The following is a 21,469-nucleotide window of genomic DNA, read 5'->3' on the forward strand; positions in this document are numbered from 1 at the left end:
AAAAACCAGTTGATCAAATGTGCTGGAGCTCTGCTTTGGTTGCTAGGTAACAGGCTGGGGTTTCTAGGTAACGGGCATTGCCTGCTTATTCAAATTCAAAAGTACTTTATTGATCCTAAAGAGAAATTAAATGTTGTTGTAACTCATTTAGTTAAAGAATTATTGTAGATGGTTACATTATTTTTGGAAGATTTTTTCAAACATGGCCACCAATAATGGCAGATAAATGGTTTTTCGGTTTCTCCGCCATTAGCACATTTAGCAGCGCATATGTGAGGTTGATTGACAGCGCCAGCACCCTCCTCCTGGCTTTGATTGGCTGATTTTGGTTGGGAGAAGTGCATTTCTTCAGACAGCAGTAGAAGCTCAGGTTGTCTGTCTCATACCAAACTGTCATGACATGGTGGCAGTTTTATCAGATATGTAAAAAAATATATTTTTTTATAAAAATTACACACTGAAGTTTTAACGTATTCCTCAAAAACATCCGGGTGTTTTTTTTAAGTTCTTAGAAGCAGTAGAGACCCAAATGGAAGCAAAAAAATGTGATTTTTTTCATAATAGAGCTCCTTTAAAAACACATCTGAAGTGATTTTAATGCATGAGGTTGGGTTTGCAGCGCCGCTCGGTTTGGTTTCTGCTGATTAAAACTGTGACACATGTCCCTGCCTCAGATTGCAGATCCTGAGGGACCACTTTACCTACGCGCTGTATGTCAACGTGTGCCGCTCCCTGTTTGAGAAGGACAAGCTGCTTTTCTCCTTCTGCCTCAGTGTCAGTCTGCTCATGCACGACAAGCTGGTGGGTGCACGCTCACACGCGCATACATCTGTGACATGAGCATAACGTCTCTGATGGCTTTTCCTATCATGTTTTTCACTGAGTGATTAGGCAACCAGACGAGCAAGTTATCCTCATTTTATGGACGACATAACCTCGTATAAAGAGCTCCGACATTTTTACTCTTTAAATGCCTGAATAGATGTGAATGTTTCAGGTGGATGAGGTGGACTGGCGCTTCCTGCTCACAGGCGGCGTGGGCCTGGACAACCCCCACCCCAACCCCTGCAGCTGGCTTCCTAAGACGTCCTGGGATGAACTCTGCCGTTTGGATGAGATCGAACATTTCCACAGCTTCCGGCAGGACTTTAAGGGACTCCTCCCAGAGTGGAAGAAGGTTTACGACAGCCCGGTGAGGCCCAGCTCGGTCTTGGTTTAAACAGCCCCGGTACTTTTTGCCCCTACGTTCATTATAGCACGTCACATGGGTTAAACAGAGACAGGTTTGGTATCCATGGAAACACCAGACTCTAGGCTGGAAGTTGATAAAAAACATTTTAGTAGTTGAATTTATGTCTAAGCGCTGCGGGACAGACATGAATGACCAGGAACCTTCAACAAAAAGCCATTGTATGGAGCTCCAGTAGTGCCAAAAAAGTATGTATTTTGGTCTAGTCTCTAGTTTCCAGTTTCTAGTTTCTAATGTTTGTCATTCGTAGAGTCGTTTGTCTCTTATTCTGTGATCTGCCTGCTACTTCCTGTTTCTACACCCAGGCCCTTCACAGTGCCGCCAAATTTGTTTCTTACTGTGTTATTTCAGGGTATGACTAAATTTAATTATGTATGTTGTGTTTCTGAGTACTAATTAAGCGAGGATCTGTTTTTGTATTATCATGTTTTGTTTTAAATGGCTGAGTTCAGGCAGTAAGAGAAGAAGATCTGCTGCCAGATTCAGAGGACATGATGCTCATAGACATGTCTTTGAAATACAAAAGAGCTAAAATTGAATTTTTATCTCATTAAATGTTCTTCGCTCAGTTGTGCCAGTCACATCTATGCAGTTTAGAGGAGAGAACAGCTGTTAAATCAATGTTTGGTGCACACCAACTTATCTTTTGCTGCTGCACATGCACACACACACACCCATGCACACACACACCCACATGCATCCTTACACACTCCAAGTTTGATGTATAATCAACACAATCAGCCACAACACTTCTGTCTAATTAGTTCTAGTTTGTTCCAGTTGTAAAATTCACATTTATTCAATCTCGATGTGAGAGCAGCTGTTCAATTCAACACACACACACACACACACACACACAGACACACACGGATAGTTTTACAGAAATCCTAGGAGATTAGAATAAAAATATGTCCATCCCCACCATGGACGGACCATTATTCCCATGGTACGGCATTAACATTCTCAGTTTTCTACAGCCTACCTTCTGTTATTTCTGTTTGACATGTGCAGACTTTATACTTTTCAGACACAAAAGTTTATCATCTGTTCAGCCTTTAGTGTCCAGTGAAAAGAGTCTCTGATCTCCAATCTCTAGTGCAGAGTGTCTTGTCTCCAGTGTCCAATCTTTAGAGTCTGGAGTTTAGTCCCTAGTGTCCATTTGCTAGTGTTCAGAATCTAGACTATAGTGTTCAGAGTCTGTACGATATTTAGATGTCTTTTAAATGAGTGTTTTTGGTTTTTTTGCTGTGAATGTTTGCAGAACCCCCATCAGACTCCATTCCCAGTCATGTGGCAGGATAACCTGTCCCAGTTTCAGAAGATGATGGTGATCCGATGTCTCCGACCCGACAAGGTCTGTCCGACGGTGATTACTGTGAGTTTGTTTCACAGTGACGAACACTGAAGACGTTGCTCTGCCCCAGATTGTCCCGATGGTCCAGGAGTTTGTTTCAGACAGCGTTGGTCAACCCTTCATCGAACCGCCGCCCTTCAACCTGAGCACAGCCTTCTCAGACAGCCACTGCTGCGCTCCCCTCATCTTCATCCTGTCCCCCGGCTCCGACCCCATGGCGGCTCTGCTGAAATTCGGAGACGAAATGGTATAACCACACTGGGAAAGTCTCAACAAGCACTCGTTTTGATGAGGGAACCTCATATGGAGCCACATTTGGTGCAAAAATAACTGAAGTTCAAGTCAGGGTGACAAATCATTTAGTCAAATTTGTAGATAAAAGACACACTTAAAAAATATATCTTACACAGTTTTGCCCCAAATGATCTAAAATTAATGTACGGAGCTAAATGGGGGCCATAATATTTGCTTAAATTTTTTTTAAAACTGAAGAAGAAACAGAACTTAAAAATTAAAATTAATTTTGAACTGCTTTCAGTTTCTATTTTTTTCTCAGTTTTAAAATTATTTTTCAGTTTCAAATCTTTTTTTTTTAACTTTAAATATTTTTTTTCAATTGCAAAATCATTTTCAATAGATTTTTTTCTGAGTTTTACAATTTTCTTAGTTTTTCAGATTCAAATATTTACTTTCAGTTTAACATTTATTTTTCACTTTTTTCTGTTTGTTTTTCAGTTAGAATTTTTTTCAGGTGGAAACTTTTTCAGCTTCAAATATATTTTATCAGCTTTAAGATATTTTTTTGTTTAAAATCTTTTCCTTTCAATTTAAATTATTTTTCTCAATTAAAAAAAATGGAGCAAACTTTGTGGCACCAATTTAGCTCCATAAGTTGGGATGATACAATTTGCTCCCAAATTTGTATTTTTCCAGTGGAGGATTTTTTCACTTATAGTAGCATTCCTTTCATCAATATTAAGAAATTATTGACTTAAAACAAGCTTCTGTGTCTTATTGAAAAATTATTTATCAGTTAGTTTTGTTATATTTAGAAGCTAAACCAAAAATCCTTGGTAAGATTTTGTGTTTTTGCAGATCATTGTACACTATTAGTAGAATAATTTTAACCCCTTCCTCTGCAACAGAGCCATGAAATGTGTTGCTGGTTTGTTCTCTCAGGGCTTTTCAGGCGGCAAGCTCACCTCCCTGTCTCTGGGCCAAGGTCAGGGTCCAATAGCCATGAAAATGATTCAGACAGGCGTCAACGACGGCACCTGGGTCGTCCTGCAGAACTGCCACTTAGCAACTTCCTGGATGCCGATACTGGAGAGAGTCTGCGAGGTAGAAACAACCAATCGCGTCTCTGATGTAGTTGTATTCCGACCCAGCTGAGCGGGTTGGTGTGTTGTCACTGAGCAGGGCCTGCTGCCTGACACCACCCACCCAGACTTCAGGCTGTGGCTGACCAGCTACCCGTCGCCCACCTTCCCCGTCACCGTGCTGCAGAACGGCGTGAAGATGACCAACGAGGCTCCCAAGGGCCTCCGCTCCAACATCGGCCGCTCCTACTTGATGGACCCCATCTCTGACCCAGAGTTCTTCAACAGCTCCAACAAGCCGGTCAGTTCGTTGGTGTTTATCAGGGTTATAATAGTTCTGACTTTTTCATTACAGTTTTGCTTCTTTTTGTTGTGACTTGTTGTTTGTCTGATTGAATTAGTTTTAATTAGTTTTTAGAGTGTTTGCTGGTTTTTATTAGTTACTACTAGTTAAATATTATTTAGCTTTAGCTTAGTTTTTACTATTATAAACTAGTTGCATCGTGACGTCACGTCCCCATCTACCTGCTGGAGGGCAAAAAGCTGCTAGCCGACGAGGACTAGCATTAGCTGTTAAGTTATCAATGTAACAATCTAAATCTGAAATCTACACCTGACATATTGAAGAAAAAAGGACGCAGTGCTTTGGTACACTATAACAACCAGATAACAAGGGCAGGAAAAAGTTTTAATTAAGAAAAAAATAGCAAGGGGGCTGGAAGTAGCTTTGTTATGCTAGCTTGACTATGACAACCTTAACATGTAGATGTGCTGCAGGATTCTGTGTTTTGGTTCATTTATAAAATACACATTGACTTTGACAGATCATCAATAGCTCAGATGTTTAAATTAGCTAATCAACCGCCGTTGTCGTAGCTTAGCTAATAACAGCGGTGGCTAATCAACTACAGTGAACACTAATTAATAATCACGAAATAAACATCAAAGCTAAAAACATAAAACTGTAACAAACTGAATGTTCTGTTCTTTGTGTGGGACATGTTTGATTGTTTTTTGGCATTGAATCCTGATACATAGAGTGGCATTGTTGTCAGTTGCTATGACAACAAGCCTGCGTGCAGTGAGAAAGAATACCAGGTTTTGAGTTGTTTTTCTGCATTATTTTTCCCTTTGCTGTGGCGCAAGTTAATAGTACCTACATCTCCAGGTTTCATTTGGCTAATGTAATTGTTCTACCGCGGCGGAGCGGCATGTAAAACAAATCGTCTTTCTGCCCTCCAGTGATGTGCACATGTGCAAAATTTCCGGATGTAAACAGTAACATGCAGGGGCTCCATAATAACCGTCATTCTTTTGTTTGTGTTTGTCCCAGGTTGTGTTCAAGAAGCTGCTGTTCGGTTTGTGTTTCTTCCACGCCCTGACGCAGGAGAGGAGGAAGTTCGGCCCTTTAGGCTGGAACATCCCGTACGAGTTCAACGAGACGGACCTGCGCATCTCCGTGCAGCAGCTGAACATGTTCCTGGAGCAGTACCAGGTCCTACACTCATTTTATTATCTCGACGCCTCTGGTTCTGATTTAATGAAGTATTCTCTTTCATGAGACATTTTCCAAGCTCCTCTTGACATTTTTCCACAAACACTCCAACATTCACGGCGGAAATCGAGAGCCGGGGAGATCTTTTTTTTGTAGATGGTGACATTTTCAGCATGTCAGTGAAACTCTCCTCGAGTCTCTCTGTAAGCCGCTAAAGCAAGAATGTCCAAAATATGGCCTGGGGGCCATTTGTTGCCCTTGAAATGAACTTGTTTGGCCCCTGACCTCGAGTGAGGAATGGTAAACAAAAGAGAAAACAATCCATGACCCAGAAAATTTGGACTTTGTCTGTTTTTTTTCATATTTTCAAAGTTGATAAAATTTTCCAATGATTGCATTTTCAAAGTTTATTATGGGGTTTGATGATTGTTGCGAATATCTCAGCGTTATACAAAGAAATGAGGCAGTTAGTCCAGTTTATGTCGTCTATTGAACTTTCATAAGCTACAGTGGCTGAAGAGCTCATCAATAGAGGGGAAACATAAGGCTGAAAACCAACCAATACCAGGCAATACAGCAGAGATTATGTAGAAGTGTATCAGAAATCAACACAGAAAAACTTCCCACACAAAGAACAGAACATTCAGTTTGTTGCAGTTTCACGTTTTCAGGGTTGATATTTATTTTGTGATTTCTTAATAAGTGATAAAGTGAACACAGTGGTAAATTAGGTCGTTTAAACCTGTGCAAATGATCATCTCTCAGAGAGTTGGTGTGTGGTTCACTTTATTTTAAAGTTAAATAAACCAAAACACGCCGAATTCCACAGCACATCTACATGTTAGATCTGTCATAGTCAAGCTAGCATAGCTGACCTACTTTCTATTTTCTCAATATATAAGATGAGATAAATCTTTATTGTCATTGTCACAATAAAGATTTATCTTATCTTATATATTTTTAAATTTAAAACCTTTTACTGACTTGTGTTTCCAGGAAGTCCCGTTTGATGCCTTGCGCTACATGACTGGAGAGTGTAACTACGGAGGACGCGTCACAGACGACTGGGACAGACGAACTCTGCGCACCATCCTCTCCATCTTCTACACGACACAACTAATCGATAACCCCGACTACATGTTTGACTCCAGCGGGCTTTACTACGTGCCACCAGACGGCGATGTAAGTCAGACCCACTTCGTACCTCCATCTGGTTCTGTTGACTCAGTCGTTAGCATCATCGTTTCAGAGTCTGAATGCTGATAATGTTTTAATGCCGATGTGTTAATAGCTGAAGTATTTGATTATTTGAAAAACTGATATCAAAATATAACTTTTTAAATTGCTCCATAATCCTCATTTTAACGCAGACTGTTTTAAATGTAGGTGTTCTCAGAGAATTACAACTTTATTGTCAGATTTTTTACGACTTTTTTCTCGTAATAATACAACTTTATTCTTACATTTTTAAGGTTTTATTCTTGGAATTTTTAAAAATTTATTCTTGTATTTTCACAACTTTATTCTTGTAATTTTACAAATTTATTTTTATTTTTTTTTTTTTTACCCCTCCAGGGGGTCTTTTTGTGGGCTCTAGAGTCCCTTTTCATGAAGTAGGCTGACAGGAAAGGGGGAAGGAGAGAGGGGAAGACATGCGGTAAACGTCGCCGGGTCCGGGAGTCGAACCCGCGACAGCCGCGTCGAGGACTTGAGGCCTCCAAATGTGGGTCGTGCTAACCCCTACGCCACCACGGCACGCCCCACAAATTTATTTTTTGCAACTTTTCTCTTTTAATTTAAAGACTGTTTTATTGTAATTACAAAAACAAAACGATCTTAGCCTTAGCGTAATGGTCTGTTGTAAAAACATTCTGAGCTGAACTGCAGTCCAGGTCAAAGTTCAGCTCCTATCTGACAATAACTCCTCTAATATTTCATATGTTTTATAGAAAAAGATGCTTCAGTAAAGTAACAGATTAAGGATGTAACTTGATTTTGTAACATTTTTTTACCCTATATCACATTTGTTTATATTTCTATTAAATTGTGAAGGTTAAATGACTAAATTAAAGGTGGATTTTGTTGTTTTTACATTTATAAAACCTTGCATTTTGCTGAATTTTTGGATCCCAGTTTGAAGCATGTTAGAAAGCCAGTTAATGACCATCGGGTAAGCGGCGCTTCAGGCCGCGCCGGTGCTTTAAAAACTCCATAAACTCTGGAGTTCCCCAGCAGCCGCAGTCCCTGACCCAGAGTTCGCTCTAACTGTTGATGAGCTACCTTTAAAAAGTCATCAGCAGATAAAATGTGTGTAATAAGGCACAGCAGGCGGCCGCTGTCACCGACTGCTGATGGATTTGTTAACGCAGCGCGTTCTGCGGCGAGCAGCATTTTATTTGGCATTTTGTTCCGCCGTACTTCACCCCCCTCCAATCACATCTTTTATTCATGAAGTCACATTTACATATTCATTAAAACAAATGCCAGCAATCTTTGGAGCACAGTTGTTTTTCAGTGAGGGTTATTACTGCAGATGTTTTCCGATGTTACGTTAAAAATGTCTAACCTCTCGCCCCCCGCCGTCGTTTCTGCCGCAGTACAACAGCTACTTGGAGTTCACCAAGTCGCTTCCCCTCAACCCGTCGCCGGAGATTTTCGGCATGAACGCGAACGCGGACATCACCAAGGATCAGGCCGAGACGCAGCTGCTGTTTGACAGCATCCTGCTCACACAGGTAACGCCACGGCCCGCTGAGGGTCAAATCACCTCAAACCAGTAGATCTAGAACTTTACAATACTAAGGAATTATTTACTTTAAAAAAGCTCATATTTCTTTCTGAAAAGTTACTTGTTAGTTAGTTTTGTTTTATTTTAAGTGTAATAAGATGTCAAACTAGACCAAAAGTACTTGGTGAGATTCTGTGGTTTTGTAGTGTGATTATATAATAAAGGTCAAATTATACAGTTCTTTTTTCTTTTTTTATTCTGGCTGGAAATTCTTGGCAAAACTGGTGGAGTTGTGTTCAGGATTGAATTCATAGTTTATACTTTTTTTGATTAATCCGATTAATCGCCAATCTTTTCCTCCCCTTTAGTTTTATTCCACTACATTAAAATAAACCTCATTAAACCAAACATAAATATTTCAGCTGACTTTTTCAGTATTTTTGGCTCTGGTGGTTCCTGTGATCCCACATCATGATACCGCAGCTCTGAACTCTTAAACCTTTCACTGCAAATCAAATCCAAAGATTTCACATCAACGCCTACTTCTAGATGAAAGAGTCGCTGCTCCTCCTGTGCACTTCTAGCTGATTTATTTCTACATCCATGTGTTTTCAGACTCACAGCTGAGTGTGTGTGTGTGTGTGTGTGTGTGTGCGGGTGGGTGTGTGTGGGTGTGTGCGTGTGTGTGTGTGTTTGTGTGTGTGTGTGTTTCTCAGCTCTGTATATACAGTAGCAGCTTACTTCCAAAGCGTCAGACTTTTTTTGGTTGCAACAGATAAATAGACAATTATCTCCAGACGCACCGCGACTCCCACATTAAAAGTTAAATTTAGAGCTCCACAGACTCCGGGATTTATTCCTATTAATATTATTCAGCAAGATTAATATTGGCGTCAGTCATGTGTGGACTTCATTAGCATCTAATACGCTCTCATCAGTCTCAATGATCGATAAACAGCGACGCACTTAAAGCGGAATGAGGTAGCTATTTGTCATTCTGCTACTGTAACGCGGCCGCCATTAGCCGGTGATTATCCATTACCGCTGGCTGAACATCGTGTAGGTGAATGGATAAGACGAAAAGCGGAAGAATCGCAGATTAGAGTGAATAATTATCAGCATGAATGAGCTTCAGAACGGCTGACGAGAGTGTGTCAAATTGGTGTGTGGGAGAAATTGGACGGAAAATGTGAAGCCGTTCTGCTCTGACTTCCGTCTGTAAATATAGAAAATAAAGTTAAAATGAGGAAGAATCTCATAATATATCTGTTTTAGGGATGCAAACAATTAATCAATTTATTATTAGATTAAAATTTCTTTAAATTGATTAACTAATAACATCTTCTTGCACTAAGGGTGACCAAAAGTGCGGCCCGCGGGCCATTTGTGGCCTTTAGACTGATTTAGCCGGGCCCTCAGCTGCAATTCAAAAATGATACAAAAGGAAAAATTACCCCGGATATAATTTTCTAACAATGAAAAATGTAAAGAATAACACAAAGTGTTTTTATAACCAAGCTTTAACAAAAGGTAGAACCAAGTTCAACCAGAGATTTTTACTGAAAAGGCAACTTTGATTCAAATCAGCTTTGATTTAATTCACTAAACTAAATGTAGCATGCGTTTTGAAAAGAAATTGACCCAAATCCTGTACATATTACTGAAAATAAATTTGTTCAATTGAGCCCAAGAAAAACTAAAACCTAAACGTTTTTCTTTAAATACAGCAAACGCCCAAAATTTGCAAAACTTGGAATTTATCAACTTTTGAAACTCAAAAAAATTCCACAAGTCGATTTTTAAAAAATATTTTTTCTAGAAAATTTCAGAGATTAATCTCAAAATTTCTGCGGGGGATTTCTAGTAATTTTTTTACTTTTCCCAAGTTTCCCAATTTCCCAGTTTATTTTTTTCCAGAACATTTCTGAATTTCTGAAAATTTATTCCTTTTTTAAATATACAATGGCCTTAACACGCCGCCTTAAAAATACATTTAAAATCTTTGATCTACAATAAATATCTATGTAGTAAATTTGATAAAATCGTAGTTCTTTACTGCTTGTTGGCTTAGAGAAGGTCTAACCTTAGACCTTCTGTCAAAGGCGGAACAGAAACCGTAGACCTGCAGTGCTGTAGTTTGGCCGCCATCCAGCAGGGGGCGCCGCTGGTCATCCTTAAGCGGAGCCAGAAACAAAGATGGCGGAGAGATTCTTGAACGGTAAAGAGTAACGGTCCAAAATGAGTCCGGTTTGGGATGCAAAAAACCGCACTTTATGCGGTTCTGTTTAGAAATATAAACACTCAACAAAGTGCTGAAGTTTTACCAGAATAACGCGTCATTTAGCTGTGATATGTAACGGAGCAGGTTCAACTTTATCAACCGAAAATTACCGATGTGTCTCGAAGGTGAGGATTACAGAAAAACTAATGATGGGGGAATAAAAACCGGCAGATTTTGAGCGAGTAAAGTTTTAATATTACTTCAAAACCAACCACAGACAATATTTCAGTATTAATATCTTTCTGCTTGTTTCACATATTTTATTTTTCTGTTCAGCAGCTTAAGAGGTTCCTGTTATATTTTCTGTTTATTCAATCAGTTTTTAGTACAGCTGACACAAAATAATGTTGAAATGTGATGATTTTTCTTAAATTCAGCATATTATGAAAAATGTAACCCTTTATATTATGGAAAGACTGCCAGCCTTTATCTATTGCAATAAGTAACAAGTCAATTAATCATACGAGAAATTAAAACAAGTTAAATTCCATTTGTATGATTTATTGTTTTTCTCTTCTCTCTCTTTCTATCAAAAACTGGATGACAAAAGCCTTCAGTTTGGTGCTTTGGTCTCAACAAGTCCTTTTATTTAAGGACAATTGTTTACAGAGTCTTCATAATTCATTTTATTTGTTGTCTCTTTTGTTTTCTTTCTTTTTTTTTGCGATATTTAAAATGTGTTCCAGTTCCAGTGTTAAATGTTCATTAGAATTTAAAGGTTATTGATCTTTGAAAAAGTTATTTTTTTCATGATAATACCATTAAAACATTTGAAAATGGTCTAGAAACTAAAATAACAATAACTTCTGGGACAATTTATTGTCCCGCAAAGGTGATTATTTCTTGATACAAAACAAAAGTCAGGTTTTTAAGAAAATAGCCGCTTAGCAATAAGATGAATCAATTTTAGGTTAACTCATTAATCAATAACTTGCATCCCCAGTCTGTTTCTTTTTGAGATGTCTTAGATTAAATCCATCATCACTGTGATGAAATGGAAGTTAGACCTTGGAGTATTTGAAGAGAAATACATGGTGTGACACAGGAGAAGCGAAAAATGATCATTTTTCCCAGGAAGCTGTCATTTTTAATGAGGCGCCTCCTTGTTCTGATCGCCGCTCTGTGTCTCTGATCAGTCGCGCTCCGGAGGCGGAGACGCCAAATCCACAGACGACATGGTGTTTGAAGTGGCAGCCGACATCCTGAGCAAGCTGCCTCCGGACTTCGACCTGGAGGCGGCGCTGCGGAGCTACCCCACCAGCTACAAGCAGAGCATGAACACCGTGCTGGTGCAGGAGATGGGCCGCTTCAACAACCTGCTCTGCACCATCCGGAGCTCCTGCATCAACATCCAGAAGGCCATAAAGGTACACAGCACTCCAGCTTATTGCTGTGGAAATCTTTCAAGTGTGGATACAAGCATGAAAATTAGCTTGTCACTCCTCAGGTCGCATGTTATTCATATTTCCCATTAGCCACGTGGATTTCAGGATGACTTTTGCCATTTTGACCCTTTTAAGCCAATTATTGTCATAAAATGTTACCCATTAGCATGGCTGTGTGACATCATATGTTGATCTCTTTAAAGTGATAATATGAAGCAAAAACTGAAACTGAGGACTTTGTGGTTTGTGAGTCTCACACCCGTTGTCAACTGGAAGGAGATGAAGCTGTGACACATACTGGTTGGCAGCCATCTTAATGGTTAGCATTAGCATAGCTAAGATTTTTGTTGATCAAATTAGTGGAACTTTTTGGTTAGCTGTGCCCAATGCTGGCACTAACTACTGCAGATTTTAGTACAAACATACTCCATTACAGCCATCGCAGTCATTTTTAAAACGTTAGTAGTTAGCATCAGCTTCTGCTAATATTTTTATTTGTTCAACTGTTTAGCATTAGCATAGCTAAGATTCTTGTCCGTATAAACAGCGGCTCCAAATATTACGCCTTATTGATTTTAAATTTGTGAACCACTAAGCTAACATTTTCTCATTATTTCAACACTTCTGCTGAAAATCAGATTCTGTAAACACATTCAGTCATCTACAATCAGTTTCAGTTGAAGTCAGCAGTGGCAGCTAGTGAAGGAGAAATCGCATTTTATTAGTAATTATTTAGAATTTAACTGTTTAGATTAAAGAAATGTGATTTTTGCTGCAGTTTTGTACGCTAAGTTTGCTGATTAAGACAGATGCTACAAAGACATTAGACCTCCCTGAAAAGCTTATTAATGTCTAATAAACAGAAAGCAGAGTCTCCATGTGCGCCGCTCTGTAAATAATAAGCAACATCTGTCCTGTTGGGAATGAAAGGTGAACAACCGTCATCAGGTTTGCTTGTTTGTCCTATTATGTTGTGATTCTGGTTCAACTTCTGCATTAACTATTGTGTGAATACTTCAGCATCTGTGATTATAATCAGCATATTGTTCAGAAATAAGTTAGAACTGACAGCTGCTCCAATGCTTAATTAATTTAGCGGATCCGTCATTTTAATCAGGCCTTTTGTTTGCTTTCAAAATGTCTCTGAAAGCCAAAAGCTACGAAATAAAGATTTGAACAGAGGATGCTTTAGACATCAGTTATGCTATTAAACGAGCCGACAGAAAGTCATCAGTGGGTTTTTCTGTCATCTCTCTTTGCCTTGTTAATTACACTACATATGAGCATGTTTATCATATAGCGTGCTTTTCATATTTAAATATGAAAAGCTACTTTTGTATTTACAGAGCAAACATGTTGAAGTGAAGCAGGAAACCTGATCTGGTTAGATGTCTAATAGCAAGTTGCACCTCAACCACAAGCTTTATTTTTTTAGCCGTTAGTGAGTTTTTGTCGTCATTCTGGCTAATATTGGGTTGGACTCTTCATGTCGGAACTGGGAGAGTTCAGTTCATTTCCAACAGGAGTAAGGTTGGAACGTACAGAAGCTAAATTATACTTTATTTATTCTAAAATATAATTATGAAACTTTAGCTGCAAATTTCTCTATAGAAATAAAATTTTTATCCAAAAGCTAATAAAATTAAAAAGCATTCAAGCTAAAAAATTACAAGGGTGACCAACTGCAATCCTTTAGAGTCCTGCATGTCTCAGCTTTATCCAACACTGGCAATCCAAATACTGAATTCCTTCTTTAACGTATCTGCAAGTTATCCATTGATCTGATTGAGGCGTGTTTATCAGATCACCTGGTAAAAACATCTAAAACATGTTGGACCCAGACTCTTCAGGCCTGAAGTTGTCCACCACTGATGTATCCGAGGAAAACTCATGAATGATGAGAACTCCACAAAAACAGACAAATATGAAACAAATGCAACACAAAAACACAGCAAAAAAAGAAAATGCTGCAGTTTATTCATTTATTGCAGATTATTTTGTGGAAGCTAGTGCTAAACGCTACACCAAGATAGTATGTAGTGGAAACACTGAAGCGCTACAACAACATAGTATTTAGCAGAAACTAACTCTAAAGTGTTATACCAATATAGTGTTTAGCAAAAGCTAATGCTAAAGTGTTACAGCAACATTTTATTTAATTGAATACTATGTTGCTGTAGCACATAGTATACAAAATGTCGGTACACCAAGATTGTGTTTAGCGGACGATAACACTGAACCGCTACATCAACATTGTATGCATGGGAGGCTAATGCTAAATGGTACACCAACATAGGATTTAGTGGAGGCTAATGCTATAGCGTTGAATACGACCACATCAATCACACAACATGTGTTGTAACGTAGTACATCGTTCTCAGCTGGGTCAAATTTGTTAGTTCATACCTACCTGAACGGTTGTGCTTGACCTTTCACCCCTGGTTTCAGTTTTATACTTATTGATTATCGCTAACTTTGTTGCGGATTTTGCCTAATTGACCACAGTCAGGTTTTGGTCAGAAAAATTTAAATCTCTTTACTGTAGATCTACAGCAGTGCATTAACCTTTTTTGGAGAGGAAATGGAACGCCAAAATAAGAGCATGAACATAAACGTCTAATCACTTGAAGAATTCTTAACCAAAACTTCAACACACATGTTGAACTTTATTTAACTGAAAGTTTACTAAATACCAAAGTAAATTATTGTGTTAGAATTTATCTGGAAAACATGAATCTGGGGGAAGCTACGAAAGTTAGCAAAGATGCTACCACGCTAAGAGAAATATTAGCTCTGCTGCTAGTTTATTAGTAGCTCCACAACAGAACCGTGTGTGTGTGTGTGTGTGTCGTCCTGCAGGGTCTGGTGGTGATGTCAGCAGAGCTGGAGGAAGTCGTGAACAGCATCTTGAAAGGTAAAATTCCCGGCATGTGGATGAACAAGTCGTACCCCAGCCTGAAACCACTAGGCGGCTACGTCAACGACTTCCTCCAGAGACTCAAGTTCTTACAGGTGCCTGAAAGCTCAACAACTATTTCTGTTAACAGGAGGAATATTTTTTATAGAGTTGTGATATCAGCATAAACAGATGACCCCGGGGCATCAGCAGAGGCAAAACATTTTCTCTGTGTTAATAATGAATGAGCAACAGCAGTGTGAGGTGTTTGTACTCGACTCTGGGAATAATGTTGTTTCATATTTACTGTAGAGCTTCTTCTGATGCATGATAATGACATTTTTCACATGCAGATACAAGAACATACCTTGGTTCAGATGTTCACCAAAACAAAAAGAAAATATTAGCCACTGAAAAATTCAAGATGGCCGCCATTTTTCAAGATGGACGTCAAGGAAGATTTATTTTTACGCCAAATTTGTCCCATTTTTATCACACATGAATACTTTTAAAGTCAAATCATGCATGACTGGACAAATAGAAATCATATTTACTGGTGATGTTTGGGGTTTTTAAGATGGCCGCCATGGTTGTAATGAAGACCTATGGTTGCATCCAGTGGTGGGCACAACTAGCCAAAATGTTCCACTAATTTTGTAAACAAGAATCTTAGCTTTGCTAATGCTAAACCGCTAACCGTATAGAAAAAGTTATTAAAAAAAAAGTGTCTTCAGACGACTGTCGCTCGTTCTGTCACACATCTTCATCTGAATCCAGTTATCGACTGGTGTGAGATTCAAAAACAGATTTTACTACATCTTGTTTCTTTAAAAACGAAGATCATAGTTGAAAACATACAATGTGACATAAAGTTCAACCAAGTCATGAAAACAGGGAACATTTTATTGCAATAACTGATTTAAAAGGGTCAAAAAACGGCCATCATAAATTCATAATGGGAATAATGAAAAAACTTTTTGTGTTTGTATCCAGACGGGAAATATTTTTACAGTAAAATGCTGCACTAAGCTGCTTAAGGATGCAACACATGAGCCGTTATGAAAGAGGGGAATGTACCATTCAGGAAGCCACATGACCGGGAATGAGCCGGTTCATCGCTTCATTCCCACAGCAGAAATCCTCCCTGCTTCCATCTGAGATCGTTACGCTGAAAGGATTCCTGTGTGTGTTAGCTAACAGGAATGTCTGCGTGACTCCTGACCCGCTGAACTGCAGAGTCACGAGTTCCTTACCTCAAACAGAACCGCCGCTGCCGCCGCCGCCGGCGGGACAATGAGGGAGATCAGGATCTGATGCCTCAGCTGAGCGGGGTCAGAAGTTTACATACGCCTTCGCTTGGGTGAAAGGCTGGACAAATGTGTCCGAAAATCAAGATAAACTTACTGATTATTTACAGAACAGCTGAATAAAATTGATTTAGAGCTGCAAATATTACCTGACCATTTGAGGAACAAAAGACATCTTATATTTTTTATAAATATCTACTACAGAAAATCTGTTTTTAAATAATAATTATTTTATTCCTATTTTAGGCTTTAAAGTAAAGAAGAAAAAATGTTTTCACAAAGATGTTATTTGCACAGTTTCCAGTTTAATGACAAAAAAATAAAAGTACTTTCAGTGTAATTTCATTGTGGAGTTAAATGTGATTTAATTGAAATTAATTTTTATATCTAGTTTTAAAACTTTGTTTCTTTATTGTTTTTAATCAAAGCTATTGAGCTTCATTGTGGAAGGTAAAGGTCAATATACATCTCAATAGATGCCTGGTCAGTACATCTGATAGAATATTCAATATTTGAAATATTCACTGAAGTCCGATCCAGAACCGAACAGCATTCTGGGAGATGTAGGCAGAAGAAAGACGTTCAGGGGTGGGCAATCCTGGTCCTCGAGGGCCGGTGTCCTGCAACTCTTAGATGTCTCCCTGGTCCAACACACCTGAATCCAACAGCTGAATCACCTCCTAAGTGCAGTCAAGTTCTCCAGAGTCCTGCTAACGACCTCATTATTTGACTCAGGTGTGTTGAAGTAGAGATGCATCTAAAAGTTGCAGGACACCGGCCCTCGAGGACCAGGAGTGCCCACCCCTGCGTTAGATGGTCACAGCTAGCTTAGAAAAGTTGGTGGAATCAACTAACTCTTTCTCCCTCTTAAGTTTGGTTACCTGGCAACAAGCTGTTGAGTAACTGGCGCAGCAGCAGTTTCAAGTTTCCTCACAGAGCCTCATAACGGCTTAAAAGTAAAAAACGCTGTGAAGAGAAAACTGGAGAAAGCAGTAAAGGTTACGCCAACAGTTTCAGTATTTAAAACATTTTTTAAAATCAAATCAATAATAATCGATATCAACTGATATGAAACGCTTAAACCGTCATGTTTTCTGCCTACTGCAGACTCAAGTTTTATGCTTAAATTATTTTATCAGTTAAACCAAATTACATTATTGAGAACAGATTTTGAGTATTTAATCTTAAATACAAATCTAATGCAGAGAAAGCTGTAATCTTTTAGCAGTTTGTTAATTAAACATTCTGCCACAGCCTTTGATCTCGATGCGGCCTGAAATGAAAATGATTTTCGTCGCCCCTGAACTGGGCGGTTAAACCCTGAGCAGTACTGATCGGTGAGTCCATCCAGCGTGTAACTGCGTTTCCTCTCCTTGTTTCTCAGGACTGGTATGATCATGGTACGCCTCCTGTTTTCTGGATCTCCGGGTTCTACTTCACCCAGGCCTTCCTCACCGGCAGCCAGCAGAACTATGCCAGGAAACACACGATTCCCATCGACCTGCTGGGCTTCGACTTCCAGGTCCTGGACGACCGTCAATACACCAACCCCCCAGAGGACGGTAGGACGCCTAGACGCAGGCTGAAGGCCTCCGCAAAGCTGCAACTTTTACAAAAAATATTCTTAAACTGCCACCGTGTAATGAGACAGGTCACCCGTGAAAAGATTTTGTTCCTCTGCCTTCTCCCAGTGCTCCCAAAGCTAACTAGAAACAACCAATCAGAACCAGGAGGCGGGCCTTAGAGCTGTCAATCACCCTCCTGTAGCACTGCTAGGATAGCCTGTGATGAATGCTCAGTCTAGTTAGCATGGCCACCAATGATGACAGATGATTATTGTCCATCAATAATTAGATTTTTTTTCAGAATTGATCTTTTTAGACTGGCGTGAAAAAGTCACACCTGGGTAAACAATGTGGATTTAGGTCACATTTTCCTGCTGTGTGAACGTAGAATCTGATCTGATCTGCTGTCAGGTGTTTACGTCCACGGTCTGTTCCTCGACGGCGCTCGCTGGAACAGGGACACCAACCTTTTGGCAGAGTCTTTCCCCAAAGTGCTGCACGACTCCATGCCAGTGGTGAGGAGCTCTCACACACACACACACACACACACACACCCACACACCCACACACACACACACCTGAATCCGAGTTAAGGTTGCTGAGGTTCTGCAGATCAACAAACTTCTGAGTTTATCACACCGGTTTGCAAAGAATGCTCTTAACAATTGTCATCTTGTTGTGTTGTCGCCACGTTGTGGTCGTGTTGTTAGCAGCGTGTTTTTACCGGGTGGCGGTCAGACCCTCCAGGTTCACGTGATTCTACAACCTCAGACCTTCACAGAAAATCAACATTACCTCACATTTTTTCCTGCTAATTCATGTTTGAGTTTATTGCAAATTTTCCAGGTTTAGGTGATGCTCAATTAGTTTTAACTTTGACATTAAAATTATTTTCTGTATTTTTGTTTGTCAAAAAAGCCACATTTTGTTGATCATGATGAAGTTGGAAATGGAGTTTGTTGTAAGATTGGTACTGGAGTTGGTAGTGGGAAATATAACTGTGGTTGGTGATACGGTTTGTTTAGGGTTAATTCTTGTAAGGTGTTAGAATTTTACTGTGGAAAAAGTATTCACACCCCAGGTGTTGCAGCGATACTGAAAAGAAACGCTGCAACAAAAGCAGTTCAGGTCTGCTTGACGTTGCATGAAGCTGCAGGATGGAGGTCTATTTTTCTGCTGTTCTTAGTGTCCCTGGGTTTGGCGCCGAGTCTGGACCTGCAGCGCTGCGTCTCCTGATTCTCTACAGTTTGTCTCCCAGCCTGCGGGAAGCCGGCCATCCCTTCGCGGTTCAGCCCGACATGGATCATCAGAGCGGAAAGACGAAGCTTAGAACTTCTTCTTTCCTCTCTCTCCTTTCTCTGAATATGAATAATGCACCAGCCTCCCTTGTTAAATATTCAGGCATTTCAGGGCGTCTTATTAACAAGAACAGAACTTCATTAAAATGTGTTTATTATTTGTGCGGGTGAAAAAAAAGAAGAGGAACAGCGACTTTGAAATGTAAATGTGCGCCGAGGCTCCCGCTCTGCACTGCTCAACAAACCGCTTTTGTTTTACTCTCTTTAAGATGTTTTTTTTCTTCACTGGCCCAGTTTATCTCTTTTGCATAAGCAGAACTTCATAATAACTCCAGGGGGTTTGTGCTTTTATGAGTTCACGTCCCCAAAGTTTCAATTTGTTTGTGTTTGGATAACAAAGAGATTCAGGTTAGTCCCTGCTGCTCCGTCCAGACCCCGAGGTTCACTGAATTACCCCACCAGGCAAATACGACTGGAAAAAAGCCCCACATGGGGCACAAATTGCAGCGTGGTGTCACACTGAAATCACAGTTTCATCTGAAAGCACTGCAGTCTTAGATTTGTTACTCAAGTTTTGGCCGAATGTTCTTTGTAATTTAAGAACAAAATTCTGTTTAGTTCGACGGCGTAAATTTTTGACTTTGCAGGCTCAGAAATTTCCAATTTTTTTCTTGAAAATGTCTTAAATTAATCTCAAAATTTCAGTTTTTTGGCATAAATTTCTTAATTTTTTTTCTGCCTGCGATGGCGTCACAGTCATAGTGAGAACTGCAGTATATCTGTTGGTTACATGCTAATATTTATAGTCTAACAATTAGCCTAACTGTATAAAACTCTGTTAGCACCATTATGCTAACTCTATTCAACTCAACTTAAAGTGAAACATGTTGAGCTGTTACAAACTATAACTAGTAAACAAATGTTTAATTACCCCTTTTTCTCCATTATGAACGGTAGCATTTCTGTCACCAGATTTCAAGGCTAGCCGGTCCCCGCCCCCTTTGGCCACGCCCCTCGTTATCGCACTCCTCACGTCTTCGTCTTCTGCTCTGTAGATGTGGCTGAAGCCCATGAAGCGAGTGGAGATTCCTGAGAGGATGTGCTACCTGTCTCCTGTCTACAAGACGAGCGAGCGGCGCGGCACTCTGTCCACCACCGGACACTCCACCAACTACGTCATCGCCATGACGCTGAACACCGACATCCCCGCAGAGCACTGGATCAGACGAGGCGTCGCTCTGCTCTGCCAGCTCAACGCGTAGCTGCAGCTTTGTTTCAGTTCCAATGTGTAAATAAAAGTTGAATATATCCAGTTAATCAGGTCCATCTGGTCTTTGTCTTTATTGAAGACGGGATTCACAGTATCGACCCTTTGCAACTGTTAGTCACATTGAGGCGCCATGATGTCGGAAGTGAAGGACGGGAGTATTGCGATTATTTCCCCAAGTTGTTGTCAATATATCCATGGAGTCAAGCTAATTTTTGTGAGAAAGTAGCAAACCTAGTTGGAAATGGCTCGCTTAGAAACAAACCCAGACCTTCTCCCCTTGGATGTGTTCAGTGTTCCCCTCACACCAGAGCAGACTTAAAAACGTACAAAAGTTAAGGAGTTGCTATGACAACAATAAACAAGCTTAGCACTAGCTCACCTCATTCCTATCTAACTTGTAAACAATATGAGTACAATTATTACTTGATTACTATTTTTGAGTTCTCTACTGACCTCTGTGTAAAACTAAGATAAATATCTTGGATATTTACTGTAGTACTTCCTGCCAAACTAGCTTAGCTAATGTAGCTTTTATCTACTGGCTAAGACGGAGAGGTGCTGGTGTCACCCTAGACAGGTCGCCAGTCCATCACAGGGCAACTCTCACCTAAGGAGAGTTTATACAGACCAATTAACCTGACAGTCATGTTTTTGGCCTGGCAGGAAGCCGGAGAGAAACCATCAAGCACAGGGAGAACATGCAAACTCCAAACAGAAAGACGGCGGGCCGGGAATCAAAACCAGGACCTTCTTGCTGCAAGGCAACAGTGGGCTGCACCAATGTGCTTATGAAATAACTCCGCTGTTGTTTTAAAAAATAATATCATACATACAGGATTGTTTTCAGAAACGTTTTCGTCCACATGAAGCAAATCTGGCCCCCAGTGTTACTATAAATATGCCAAACACACAGGGTAAGTTTGTACAAGGTCTGGTCTTCATGAATGCCTTTGTTCTCTGTCAATTAGTGACTTCTGACAGCATTAAATATTTAATTTAGTGATATCAGAATAAAAAAGCCAAATAAAAAAGCATGCCATACTTTTCAGATCTTTATTTCCTTTTTAAATTCACAATTTTCCTTCCAATTCTGTTTGTCGGTCATCAAATCCCCTTATAATAAAGTCTGTGGTTGGAATGTGAGAAAAAGTTGAAGGGTTGTGAATATTTTAGGAAATCGTATCTTTCAAAAACACTGATTTGTATTTAACGTCATAAAACAGAACCAGAACCTGCATAATTCAGCATCTTCCCTTCTCTTTATTCTTCTTCAGGAAAATGCACCAACAGACTAACAGCGACATGCTACATTTTATACTTTA

At 39.7% G+C, this 21,469-nt stretch overlaps 1 protein-coding gene across 1 annotated transcript in view; it reads left to right on the forward strand.

Moving 5' to 3' along the window:
- dnah7 (dynein, axonemal, heavy chain 7) overlaps positions 1-20,198 on the forward strand; it is an 82,370-nt gene extending 62,172 nt beyond the window's left edge. The window contains exons 52-65 of the mRNA XM_032568172.1: positions 675-801; positions 998-1,192; positions 2,511-2,603; positions 2,674-2,850; positions 3,783-3,944; positions 4,023-4,223; positions 5,256-5,417; positions 6,414-6,599; positions 8,015-8,152; positions 11,563-11,793; positions 14,671-14,823; positions 17,399-17,576; positions 17,991-18,094; positions 19,933-20,198. Coding sequence (XP_032424063.1) covers positions 675-801; positions 998-1,192; positions 2,511-2,603; positions 2,674-2,850; positions 3,783-3,944; positions 4,023-4,223; positions 5,256-5,417; positions 6,414-6,599; positions 8,015-8,152; positions 11,563-11,793; positions 14,671-14,823; positions 17,399-17,576; positions 17,991-18,094; positions 19,933-20,139 — 2,314 coding nt within the window. The 3' untranslated portion in view covers positions 20,140-20,198. The remainder of the gene's footprint in view (positions 1-674; positions 802-997; positions 1,193-2,510; positions 2,604-2,673; positions 2,851-3,782; positions 3,945-4,022; positions 4,224-5,255; positions 5,418-6,413; positions 6,600-8,014; positions 8,153-11,562; positions 11,794-14,670; positions 14,824-17,398; positions 17,577-17,990; positions 18,095-19,932) is intronic.
- The last annotated feature ends 1,271 nt before the right edge of the window (positions 20,199-21,469 follow it).

The sequence above is a fragment of the Xiphophorus hellerii genome, chromosome 7 (genome assembly GCF_003331165.1).
Source record: "Xiphophorus hellerii strain 12219 chromosome 7, Xiphophorus_hellerii-4.1, whole genome shotgun sequence".
In the NCBI taxonomy this organism is placed as follows: Eukaryota; Metazoa; Chordata; class Actinopteri; order Cyprinodontiformes; family Poeciliidae; genus Xiphophorus; species Xiphophorus hellerii.